The sequence below is a fragment of the Gregarina niphandrodes genome (genome assembly GCF_000223845.1).
Source record: "Gregarina niphandrodes unplaced genomic scaffold scaffold00003, whole genome shotgun sequence".
Lineage (NCBI taxonomy): Eukaryota > Apicomplexa > Conoidasida > Eugregarinorida > Gregarinidae > Gregarina > Gregarina niphandrodes.
The window spans coordinates 376,165-388,532 of NW_011646045.1; the positions used below are offsets into that span (position 1 = coordinate 376,165).

The window sequence follows — 12,368 nt, forward strand, 5'->3', positions numbered from 1 at the left end:
GGGGGGAGGTGTTACATGTTTTGGCAGATCTTTCATCTTCTCGTACAAGCCGTATTCTGAGAGAATTTGTAGCAATTTTGCAAGAAGTTGTTGTTCGGCCGTGCTCATCTTGGCAGCTAGCGAGTCGTCGATGGTTTGCGCTTTATTAAGGGATAATGTCAGAGCGACATTGACAAGTCGTGCGGTACGTTTAAATCTGTAGATGCGAAGTCCCCGATCGATTTGTTGATACCTACTGGTCATGACACATAGCGCCACATCCGGCATTACACACAACCGCTTCAGTTCCTCAACTGTAGGAGGCTGACGGGTTTCGTCCTCGCCCGAATTGACTCGGTTACCTTGGCCCTCGCCTCTACTGATCTCAGCTCGCTCCAGAGATTCGATACATTTCTCGACACTCATCTTATGGTGCAACAACAATGCTCGATAATCCACTCGTGCAGAAGCGAGGGCCGTCTCCGCGGCTCGAACCTCGTCCTGCCGGTAAGGAGGCAGCTGTAATTCGTCGTATGACTCTAACTCAAGCAATATGTTTTTCAGACCTTGGATGGCACTACTCATCACAAAAACATTAATTGAACCTTTGCTGCAGCACCCAGTTGTCCTGAACATGTACCCGAACCTCCTGCCTGATGCCAATGTTCTAAAGCTCCTCATCAATGGGCGGCAGGTCAGGGGCTTGCAGCCTACTCAGCTGCTTGACAACCGACTCACCGTCTATCCTTCCGTTAGACTACAACAGAGTGTGCGTCAGCTAGGTGTGTGTGTGTCACCTAGGTGTGTGTCAGCTAGGTGTGTGTCAGCTAGGTGTGTGTCAGCTAGGTGTGTGTGGATGGTGTAATGTACCCTTGATGCAATGAATTCAATGATTTGTTGGGCATTGCCGGGAGTGCTTCTCATGAAGGCGGGGTGCCGCTTGTCATGCGAGGGCCAGAGCACGACTGTGGGATAGCCGACAATGGGAATGCCGAGGACTTCATTGGCGGTGGCGTCCAATTTGCCGAATTTAAGATTTCGGTAGCCGGCCTGTCTGAAGGCCTGGGCGGCTTCTTCGAAAACGGGAGCCATGACTCGGCAGTGACCGCACCAGGGTGCGTAAAAATCGACGATGTAGTCGTTTTCTTCGCGTTCAACGACCTCCTTTTGGAATTCCATGGCGGTCAGGTGGTAGACGGGTCCTTTGTTCTGTTGGGCTGGTATCGGTTCCTCGGAACGGATGGTGGGGGGAATCTTCTTCTCCCAAGCCTGGTCCAGCCAGGACTGAATGGAGCCGATGAGGTCCTTTCGAGAGGTGATGTCCAGCGCCCGCCCTAGACCTTGGTGGCGCCCTTCTCGACCGGAGGTGGTTCTTTCCTTTTGCAGTCGGAAAAGCTGGGAAGCGATTTTTGGTGGCGCCACGTACTTGAGAGCGGGGGTATAGACGCCTGAGCCACTGGGGTTGAGCGTGAGGTAGGCCAGAACCGGTTCGGGATCGCTGGTATTCAGTCCGAGTAGGTTCATCAGTCGTCGTTCCGCCAGAGAGCGTGTCCCGCTGAATACGGTGACGATCTTGCGTCTGTTTCGTTGAGCTACTTCCCACAAGACGTTTTCGATGTGGTCCATGTCGTAGAGCGTGGATGCGGCGGCGATGTCTTCATTGTCGGCGTCGTTCATGAGCCGTTCCATTTCCTTGTAGATGTCTGCGGTCACGTCGTTGCTCGGCACAACGGCAATGAGCATAGGACGCCCAACCTCGAGAATACGCCCGACCGAGTCCGTGGACCACTTGGTAATGACGGGGAACTGGAAGGTGCGGACAAAGTCGACCAATTCCGCGTCAGTCAGTTTGGGCGCACTAAGGACACGCAACGACTGGTCCACATGTCCCGGACCATAGGGAATGTGCTCGATACCTTCACCCTCGTCATCCTCAATAATAGACATCAAGACGCCACGACTGTTCCGTACTGGCCGACCCACCTTGGACACCACCCCCTCACTTTCAGACCCAGATTCCAACAGCTCCGTATTCCCGAACGGATGTACCAAGGCCAAGAACGGGTTGCTCCCTATTGCGCCTTTGAAGCCCGAGCGCTGTGATAAAAACTCAATCACTGCACGGTCCGCCGTCTCCACCGCCAACACGTGTGGCTCATTACTCAGTGCTCGGGGAGGGTGCGCATTGACAAACACTGCCAATGAGTCGTCGCCCGAAGCCCGAGCCAACATCTTCAACTCACCCAACTCGTCCACCACGATCGGCTTCCCCAATGCCTCATACGCCCACCGCAACAAAGGCTATCGGACTGATGTATATACGCCCTTATCGTGGGTGTGTGCTTTCCCGTGTGCGTGTGTGCGTTCCTTGTGTGTGGTGTGGGGGCTTGCTAACGATGAACTGGATGGAGTTGCCGTAGGTGGTGTGTCTATTTCTTTCGGTGAAGTGCATGATCTTGGGATATGAGGTAATGTTGAAGGCGTCCTGTGTGGTGACGGACGCTCTGTCCATGCGGACTTGAACGAAGTCAGTTTGTGGTACATTGGATTGCACGAATTCTTTGAGTTCCGCAAAGACGGGTAGCATCTTGCGGCTCCACGGGCACCAGGTCACGTAAAAGAGTACAGTCACGTTGGCATGGAGGGTCAAGTAGTTCTGCAACAGCTCCGACGGGACTTCCGCGACACCGTTATCCCACGGGTGGGTGTAGACTGCCTCAGAGCACAGGAGTGCTAGAAAGATTAGTGCAAGAACCCAGAGGACGCCGCCACTCCTCAGACGAAGCATTTTTATTTTGCTCCCGGCTGCCAGCGAGGCGAAGCAGCGGACACGACGTGCATAGAACACGACGCAGAGGAACCCAGGAACTAACAGGAAGTCAAGGAAGTAGTAGAGCAACAGGAAATCGATAACAAGAGGTCAGCAGTCGATAACACAAGAAGTCGAGATGGTGTCCAACAAGCAGCGCAGAGACAAGCGGTGGCGCCAAGAGGGCGGCGGCGGCGACCGGCAGAAGAAGTTCAGGGGCGGGCGGCAGAGTCATGGGCGTTCGGAAGAAGAGAGGATGGCGAACCCACCGCGGAGTCGGGTCCCGAGTGAACAAGGTTCGCCGTGTGCGATGCCCAAGAGGAAGTATGCGATTTTCTTTGGTTACGACGGTTCCAACTACCACGGCATGCAGAAGCAGATTCCGGGTAGTCCGATGGCCCACTTGCCTACCGTTGAGGGCGCGTTGGAAGCCGCTTTGATCAAAGTCGGCGGCTTCAGCGAAGAACACCTCGCCCACTACTCCAAACTCCAGTGGTCCCGCGTCGGCCGTACCGACAAGGGTGTTCATGCTGCTTGCCAGGTAGTCACATGCAGACTTTCTTTGGGCCCCCTTTCGGAAGAGCACAAACTGAAAATCGAAGGAGCCAAACTCCAGAACCAAGAAGGGGTGACCCAAGACGGCGTAACTCAAGGCCAGGACGGCCTCCAAGAGGATCTGGCTGAGTCGCCGAGGGTGGAGGGCTTGCAGCGGGAACGTGAGCTGGACTTCATCCGGCGACTGCGACAGGAGCTACCTGCCGACTTTGTCTTGTACGACGTGCGCCGTGTCCCGAACCAATACGACGCGCGGCTGCAGTGTTTGCGGCGCCAGTACGAGTACTGTTTCCCTTCGCATGTACTGCGGCCGTGTGTGTTGCAGGACAACTCGCCGGCGGTACGAACCTTCTTCGACGAGTTCTGCCCCGACTATGAGGAACCGGGTGAGACACCATACAAAGACGCCTTCCAGGCCACGACTGGTGGCGAACTAAACGCCGAGACCGACGCCAACGGCGAGCGCCGAAGCGTGGCCGAATGCGTGCTGCAAAACTTCGGAGAGAAGCAAACCATTTTCGAAGCACTCCGAGCGGAGACAGCCTCGGTACCCTGGGACATGGCGAACGAGGGACCGTTAGCGCCACTCCTCTCGCGCCACCGCCGCGAAGTGTACGCCGTGCGCCGCGCATACGCCGCTCTTAGTCCCGAGCGACGCCATGCAGCCTGGCTCCGGATACACGGCAGCTCACCTCTCGAGCGAGGTGTCCCCGAAGGGGGGTTGGCAACCGAGCAGGAAATGGGCGCCGAACAAAAGGCAATCGAGACTCAGGCAGAGGGCGAGACTCAGGTGGAGGATGGGGCTGAGGTGGAGGATGAGACGAAGGGTGTGACTAGGTATGCTGCGCTGAACTACCCGCCGCCGGAGTTGTTGGCGATTGGGCAGCCGCCGATGTCACGAGAGGCGCGGTCGTCATATCGGATGAGCGAGGCGGACTTTGCGAAGTTCGAGACGATCATCGGGCGGTTTTTAGGTCGGCATAATTGGTTTAGTTACACGAGCCGACTCAAGGCCACCGACCCGTCGGCGAACCGGAACCTGTTCGCCATCGAGGTGCACCGAGTCACCCCCAGCACTACTCCAGGTGGGGTCGCGGCCGACGGTCCCGGCCAGTGCGAGTTTATTGTGGTTCGATTGAAAGGTGAAAGTTTCTTGTACAATCAGATCAGGAAGATGATGAGTCTGGCAATGGAGACGATGATAGGGACAGCACCGTCACGTGCACATGCTTACCTTACATCTGAGCCTTTATTGCCGAAGAAACATATTCATCTAGCACCTGGTGAAGGTCTCATGCTGGAACGTGCTTACTATGAAACACTAAATAGACCCACTCGCGAACTTTGCCCCCAAATGGTCTTGCATCACCCGTTGGAGACTGACGATCCGTACGGTGAAGAGGTTCAGACCCTACTGAAACATCCCGAAGAAGTGAAGACGTTACAATCAGCTGCTGACGCACTCTTCGCAAAACAACTAGATGCCATCCCACCTACCGCAAACCCACTCTTCGATGACAATGACCAAGACAATGACGAAAAGGCAGGTCAAACTGTCGCCGACGATGAGGTCTCCGACGATGAGGTCTTGCCCGTCTGGTACCAAGTGCTCCAATTCAAGTTCCAGAAATTGCTGCCTCGTATGACCGAAGTTTTCAACGAACAAGAGACCTTTGACCTGCACGCCAAGGACCTGGCCTGGCACCCGTTCTTCGCCGAGAACTTCCCCATCCCCCGCGATACAAGCTTCAATAACCCTCCTCATCCTAAAGGGCGCCAATAGAAGCTGCCATAATGCAATGTGCCATGATGCCCTCCGGCTTAGCAATGATGCACAAGGCATGACAAAAATGTACATGTCAGGGTGTGTGGCCTGAGTTATTTTTTTCCTTCTGCTACAACCAATATACACTCGTCCACCGCTTCACACACCTGTCGGTACGCGTATTCGCCCAGTGCGTTCCTGAGCCATGCAATGGAAGACGTCAAAAACAAGAACGCGGCCAGGTCGTCTTGCACTCCACTTAGACCATCGCCGTTTACAGGATCGCCGTCAGGACCGCCGCCGTTCGGTGCACCATTCTCAAGTACCCGTTCGTCCAGCACCGGCTCGTCTACCAAGAGAGCCAGACGGTCGAATGACGAGCTGCACTTGGTGCTGGCACCACTGTCGGGCACTTGGTTGCTCTGTTCCACCAGGGTCCGCGGCGACTGCTCGGTCTCTCCCGATTCGATGACGCACGAGTCTGGGCAAGGAGTGATCTTAAACTCCGATCCGGAATGCGTCTCTGACAGGGCGCTGAACGGGTTTCTATCTGCTCCCGTGCAAGCCGGAGTGCGCTCCACCTCGCAAGCTACCCAGTCGGCACGGTTGGCGGGTGACTTACCGCCTTCCGAACGGTCTCGGAAAAACGAGTCGTGAGGCGACAAGGGCACAGGGGTCGGGGAGAGGGACGCAAGGAAAGGCAGCAGCCTCGTCTCGTTGTCTTGTCCGGGGCTGGACGAGAAGCACAACGGGTGCATCCCAAGGTCCTGGTCACTAGACTCGGGTTTCTGTGTCTGCAAGTCGTGGATGCGAGAATCCGTCTTCAGATCCAGGCTCTTCGGGTCCCGGACGTCGACTTCTGGCCAAGGGCATCCGCTCCGGGCCAAGGGTGTCCGCCTCTCGCCCAAGCCAATAGTCGTCGGGCGCGTCCGACGTGCCGAAGCGAGTCGAATTGAGGCGCTCGCCGTCCGACCCGGTGTGGCCGTTGGGTCCGTGTGGGTAGGCACTGGTGTGTGAACTGTGGACTGCGGGTGTATGTGGGTGGCGGGGCCGGTCCGCTCAGTCGCTATCACCACTTGATCTGTGTCCGGGTGTGTGTCCCCAAAATGTGCGTTCCCACGCTGTGAGTTCGCACACTCTATATCCACGCACTGTGCTTCGTCTGCGGCTGCAGCGGTTTCATGTGACGTCTCTATTGGGTGTGTGTCGGTGGGTTCGTGCGGCGTGTGTTCGGAGTCTCGGTTCGAGTCTCGGTTTGCGAGGAGTCTTGAGAGTTCCGCGACCTGTCGCTGGAGAGCGCGGACGACGTCATCTTGGCTCTGCGGCCGGGTCTGAGCCAGTCGGGTGCACTTGAGGTTGGCGGTGCTCTTAGCGAACAGAAGCGCGTTGTGTGTCTCAGCGAAGTGACGCGGGTCCACACAGCAAACCAACGCGACGGCTGCACCGCGAAGCCCCGGCTGAAGCAGCCGCGTCAGCTTATGGTCGCGGTAGTGCGCACCCGCCGCCGACGATGAGACCACTTGACCCAGCGCCGTCAGAGACAGATTAATTTGCTTAGCTTCCGCGAATGCCGTACCCTCACAACCCGACCGACTCGCACGCTCCGCCCCTGCCAGATCGACCACACACAACGTGCCCGCCGCAGTGGCAGTGGTTTTAGTCTCCTCGCTGGGAACACCCCCCCCAACAAAGTCCACACTATCGTTGATCCCAGTGGGCCGAACAAAAATGATCAAGTGACTGCGGCTTGAGGAGCTGTTGATTTGCGTGGCGTGCACACGTCGGAATTGGAGGCAGTCCTGAACGTGGGCGCGGAAGGCTGCCGGAGTGGCGATCAACACGTGCGTTAGGTTCTCCACGTACACTTGCTGCTCCCTGCTCTCCCGGAGCCGGAGAGCGGGCGATGCGGGTACACGGGGGGACGGAGGGACACGGCACTGTGTGGTCTTCACGGCTAGGTCGCTCAGTTGGTCCTTATACAATTCCAGGATGGAGACTTCAAGCGACCCAGGGCAATGCTGAAAAAGAGAAGCGGCGAGGTGGAACAGGAGTCCGTCGTCCGACAAGATGGTGTGCGTCTTGCCACTGCCGCTCGGTCCGTACGCAAGCACGCTGGCGTTGATGCCTTGCGCAATGGCTTCCAACGCTGAGGCTGCCACCACACCGTTCAGGAACGAGTTTGGCGTCGTTGCTCCAAACACTTGAGCAAACTCACAACGCAACGACCCTTGGCTCGGAACTTGGCTGGGGCTGAACAAAATCGTCTTTTCATCCAGCACCTGTAGACTTGAGCACGACTCGGGGATATCATGACGCAACCTTAAGTATACTTTTGGACGTGGCATTCTACTTGTGCTGGAAAACCCAAGGGTAGGGAGGAATCGGAGTGAGGGAGGGCATAGCAGGGTAGGAACTGATCGGTAAGCGAGTAAGGACAAATGAGAAGGGGTAGGCCGAGGAAGGGGTGGGCCGAGGAAGGGCCATACCCAGCATATGACAGGTGGCAGAACAAGTGGTGAATAAGAACAGATGATGGAACGACCAGCAGACCACTCAATGATAGGTAATAATCGAGTCGATAACGCAAAAATGGGCTGCTCCATGGTGTGTGCCAACGTAGCACACACGGTCTGCCAATAAGCATTTGAGTGCATTCTCAAGACATGTTCAAAGACCTCTTCTAAGACTAAAGACCATCATGTAAGGGGCGTCACATACACGAGACAGCCAAGATAGTCAGGGTGAGAGCAGCAGCGGTAAGGCTGTGTACTCCGTTCGCTTGGTTGGTGGGTGTTGCGCAAAGGGCTTCGAAATTAGCGCTGACGCCTTGCGGAATGGGGTTTCCTGAGAAGAGTTCAGAGAAGACGCTGACGGTGACGTTGTTCTGATAGAGGCCGGAAACATAAAAGGTACTGGGTTGGTTTTGGCCAATGGGGGTGACTGCGAGTAGGTTGTCATTGGATGCTGGGTCGTCGTGGTTGCTAAGGAAGACTCGGGCTGTATCTAGGTCGGCGTCTGGTGAGTTGACTGAGAGGACGAACCGGTCGGAGGTGCAACCGGCGGTAATGGCGACGGTGTCGGTAACGTCTTGCCAGCCGGAGGGAGTGGACCGAGGCTGGAAGACGGACTGCACGGGGGAGTGGTCTTGGATGTACTTGACAAGGCTTTCGCTGTCGCTATAGCCGCTCTGTCTCCAGTCTTCTGCCTTGGTCCTTGCGACGGCCAAAAAAGAGTCGCCACCCGCGGCCAAGAAGTCATTGGTCGCTACCAGCACTTGAGTGGTATCATCCGTGCGGTCCAACTTGGTAGTCATGCCCGTTGCATTGTTTACAAGCAACACGGACACGACGCGCTGTTCTTCCGGTTTAGAAACGTCGTACTCATACACAAGTCCGGACACACCTAGAATGAGCGGATTACGTTCCCGCCCGGCGGTCTGACCGTCCGTACCATGCGGAAGCGTGTTCCACTGGTACTCAAGTGTGTCGTAAATGGCCTGAGGCGTCATGTTTCCGCACACAATCGTGTTGGCGAAGGGCAGTACGTTGAACACGTCACGGTAGGTAACGACGCCATCGTCCTTGTAATCGATTGGGACTCGGACACCGCCAGGGTTCATGAACGCAGCCTGCACGATTTCACTTTGAGTACCACTTTCCGCAGCATTGTTGTCCGCAGCAATCTGGCACACGTAACGCAGTCCATCGGCGACCAAGTCCGCCAGAGGCGACTCGTGGGAGCGGTCCATATCGTTGGGAATGGCGCCATCCACAGTACCTACTTGTTCGTTCCCTGCCTCGTCAGCTTTTGTGAAAGCCTCGTCCAGCATGGCCCGGATCTCCACAAGTTCTGGGTACTTTTCGAGCCAGCCAGGCAAATTTTCTGCCTCCGTGGCAGGGTCAACTACAATTAACTCAGACGCTACCTGTGTCAGTTTGCGGTCGGCCTTGTTGAAGGTTAACGTGATATGACCAATGCGTGCAGCATAACAACCCGTCTGGATAATGGGCTGCACCAATGCCCCCTCCCTCTCCTTTAGATATTGGTAGTAATGGTGTGTGTGGCCGGAAAGAATCGCATCGAAGCTCGCACCCGCCGAGACCACACGTGCGAACTCACTATCGCCGGCCAACACATCGTCCATGTACGTGTTCTCGGGGTCGTCCTGTGGGGCGCCCTGATGCACCAGTAGGATGCTCGCGTCACAGGTTGCGTCTTTGACTCTTTCGGCGGCCTTGATCGTCTCGGCGGCGTCCTGGAAGTCGAGGTCGGCAATCCCGGCGGGGGAGACCATGCTCGGCGTCTCGGTCGTTACCACGCCGGACACGCAGACTTTGTAATCGCCACCTGAAGAGGTGACCACGGTTGAAAGAGGTAGACTCACTGAACCGTCGCTACGCAACTTCACATTGCCCGCCAACATAGGCATGCCCTCCCACTCCTCCACCAGCCGCGTCTGCAGCGCCGCCCAACCCTGGTCGTACTCGTGGTTACCCACCACTGAAGCCTGCAATCCGACCAACGTTTCCAACCGAACCAGTGGCGTGTCATTGTTCATCGCACTAGCAAACACACTTGCACCGATGTTGTCACCCGCAGACAACAACACCGCGTCTTTCCCATCCATCTCGGCCAACAACTTACCCGCGAAAATCAACCCCTGAGCATTCGCACCCTCCACAGCCGAGCCGATCCGGCCATGGATATCATTGAACTCAAACACGTGCAGTTCCTCAACCTCGGAATCCGCGTGCACGTGCGCCACTGCTTTCACCAACCGCTCCGTCCCCTCGTCTTCACTAGATGCCTCGTCCGCATTGGATGCACACGCGTTCGATACACACGCGCGCTGGCGGTAGTTGACCGTGACTGGGTGGCTACCGGCAACGATGTCGTCTGCTGTCCTCACTTGGACTGTCAGACTCGATGTCTCAACGTCGTAGGAGGTGCTAACTAACTCCAGATCTTCTCCGAATTCCACACTAACTCGGGCTAAAACTTGGTCAGGCAAAAATGCCAGATTCTCTTCCTCCAAACTGTCCTCAATCAGGTTGTCCTTCAAATAAAACTTCAGTGTCACCAGCTCCTCAGGCTGCACGTTTGTCGCGTCAGCAACAGGCTGTAACGACAAACTCTTCGGACGAGCGCGTAACTCCACGATCCGTTCGTTGAACGCACGCGGTAACAATCCGGACAAAGAACGCGAGTAGAGCGACATATCAGCCTGCGCCCGGCTACCCATCGTCTGATCAAGCCCGTGGGGCTTCAGCTTGTGGTGGCTTCCCACCCACTCACTTGCTGCGGCCGCTGAGTAAAGCGCAATCGACCTCAAAAACATCTGTAGAAAAATTCCGCCCCAGTAATTGGGATGATTGACTCACTCTTTGTTATCGGGCCCCGCGGTGATGCCATTCTTCAGCGCACCTTTCGCAAAAGGCATATCAAGAACATTGGGGAGCTGCTACTGAAATATATACGGTAAGACGTCGCCGCAAAACTGTCTCCATCACCACGACCGACGCCAACACCACGACCAGCGGACGACGTTACAGTCAATGTCTGGTTTCGTTTGTAGGAGGTTGGGCCCGTCAGGTGGTCCGGTGTTGAATATAACAGAGTGTGACACGACGTTTACGTATTTGAAGAGGAGTGGTTTGTACTTTGTATTGTCGATGGGTAACGTGGCAGTACCATTGTCAGTATGTGTAGACTTACTGGAGGGTTTGGTTATGATGATTAAGGATGTGTGCGGTGTGTTGAATGAGGACAATTTGAGGCGAAATTTTCTGTTGTTGAATGAGATAGTGGATGAGATGTTCGACTACGGTATTCCGGTGGTGCAGAATACCCAACAGTTGACGAGTTCGCTGTGTTGCCAAGCTATCTCGGGTGGTGTGCAGTCGGCGGGTCTCTCCAGCGGCGACGTAGTTTCGAGGATATCGGATGCGGCGGGGTTCGCGTTGACGACCTTTGCCGATCACGTGAGTAGTATTACGAGCAAGAGTTTAAGTGTAGCTAATCAGCTGGGAAGCCAGGGTTCCAGTCTTGGTAGTGGCGTTCTCGGTCGCAGTGGCAGCTCTCTCGGCGGCAGCGCCACGGTTGGTGGCAATGCACTTGGCCGTTGCCAGTCGGGTTCTGGCGGTCAGATGGAGGGTATTACAGGCTTCGGTAATGTGAATTTTGGTAAGGGTGCAACTGGCGGTGGTCCGGGACCGCGTACGGTGCCATCTAACGCGAGTCAGATCCCGATCAACAAGCAGGGTAGCGCGGTTCTGTTCATTGACATCATCGACCGCTTAAATGCAGAGGTGCGAGCCACGGATGGGTTCGTCATCCGTAGCAGTTTGGACGGTACGATCATGGTCAAGTCATATCTGAGTACACCGCTGAAACTGAAGATGGGACTGAACGAGGACATGTTCATCGACAACGAGTTTTATTATCAGCCACCACGCCGCGTTCGACCAGAGGAGTGCACGGTGGTGCTAGACGACTGTGTGTTCGACGAGTGTGTGGATCCCGAGGGACTCAGTGAGCAGAGCGCCCTCGTCTTCACGCCACCCCAGGGTGAGTTCTTGTTGATGAAATACCGCGCGCAAAAGTACGTGCTCCCTTTCCTCCTTACCGCAAGTTGCACTGTACTCGCACCCGACCGAGTCGAAGTCGTTGGCAGGATCACGCAACAATCACCTGGCAGTCATGCCATTGGTATGAACGGCGCCATCTCCGTCGCCATGGACACGCCCGTCTACGCCACCGTCACCAACGTCGCTCTACTCAACCCAACCGCTGATAAAAAACAGAAAGTCTGCATAGACAAAAAAAGGGTAGTCTGGAACACACGTCAGGCCATCGACTTCTCCCACGATCTCGGATTCTCCGCCAAACTCACTTTTAGTGCACACAACACCCCCGCACCCCTCCTAGCCGCCCTCAGACGAAACGATCTCAATACACTGCACCAATACCTCTGCCCCTTCGTCGTCTCATTCGAACTACCCATGCACAGCAGCTCCAGACTCCAGGTAAGGAAATTTGTCTCTCCCCTTTGCTTCCCTCCGCGTTGCGCCTTGTTGACACCATGTATAAATTCTTAACCATCGTCACTGGGAAAAATGGGTGTGCAAATGTGCGGTGCCGCCGACCACATGTTTGACCTGCGACCTCTCTCCCCGACTGTTCTCGCTCCCCGACTGTTCTCGCTCCCGGACTGTTCTCGCTCCCCGACTGTTCTCGCTCCCCGACTGTTCTCGCTCCCCG

The 12,368-nt window shown here is 55.9% G+C and overlaps 6 protein-coding genes across 6 annotated transcripts; 2 read left to right on the plus strand and 4 right to left on the minus strand.

Annotated features, from left to right (window-relative positions):
• Positions 1–158: 158 nt before the first annotated feature.
• On the minus strand, positions 159–564 carry GNI_023590 (hypothetical protein; the record flags this gene model as incomplete). Its single annotated transcript, XM_011136051.1, has 2 exons — positions 159–196; positions 237–564. 2 exons carry the CDS (start codon positions 562–564, stop codon positions 159–161), a joined length of 366 nt encoding a protein of 121 aa, XP_011134353.1.
• An 82-nt stretch (positions 565–646) lies between these two features.
• GNI_023600 (putative disulfide isomerase) lies at positions 647–2,767 on the minus strand (the record flags this gene model as incomplete). Its single annotated transcript, XM_011136052.1, has 3 exons — positions 647–736; positions 850–2,280; positions 2,375–2,767. 3 exons carry the CDS (start codon positions 2,765–2,767, stop codon positions 647–649), a joined length of 1,914 nt encoding a protein of 637 aa, XP_011134354.1.
• Positions 2,768–3,098: 331 nt separating this feature from the next.
• Positions 3,099–5,126, plus strand: GNI_023610 (tRNA pseudouridine synthase; the record flags this gene model as incomplete). The annotated part of the gene is made up of 1 exon (XM_011136053.1): positions 3,099–5,126. One exon carries the CDS (start codon positions 3,099–3,101, stop codon positions 5,124–5,126), a length of 2,028 nt encoding a protein of 675 aa, XP_011134355.1.
• Positions 5,127–5,221: 95 nt separating this feature from the next.
• GNI_023620 (kinesin motor domain protein) lies at positions 5,222–7,711 on the minus strand (the record flags this gene model as incomplete). Its single annotated transcript, XM_011136054.1, has 2 exons — positions 5,222–7,437; positions 7,636–7,711. The coding sequence occupies 2 exons, from the start codon at positions 7,709–7,711 to the stop codon at positions 5,222–5,224; spliced, it is 2,292 nt and encodes a 763-aa protein (XP_011134356.1).
• Positions 7,712–7,818: 107 nt separating this feature from the next.
• GNI_023630 (5'-nucleotidase domain protein) lies at positions 7,819–10,350 on the minus strand (the record flags this gene model as incomplete). Its single annotated transcript, XM_011136055.1, has 1 exon — positions 7,819–10,350. One exon carries the CDS (start codon positions 10,348–10,350, stop codon positions 7,819–7,821), a length of 2,532 nt encoding a protein of 843 aa, XP_011134357.1.
• Positions 10,351–10,476: 126 nt separating this feature from the next.
• GNI_023640 (putative adaptor complexes medium subunit family protein) lies at positions 10,477–12,205 on the plus strand (the record flags this gene model as incomplete). Its single annotated transcript, XM_011136056.1, has 2 exons — positions 10,477–10,586; positions 10,684–12,205. 2 exons carry the CDS (start codon positions 10,477–10,479, stop codon positions 12,203–12,205), a joined length of 1,632 nt encoding a protein of 543 aa, XP_011134358.1.
• Positions 12,206–12,368: the final 163 nt, after the last annotated feature.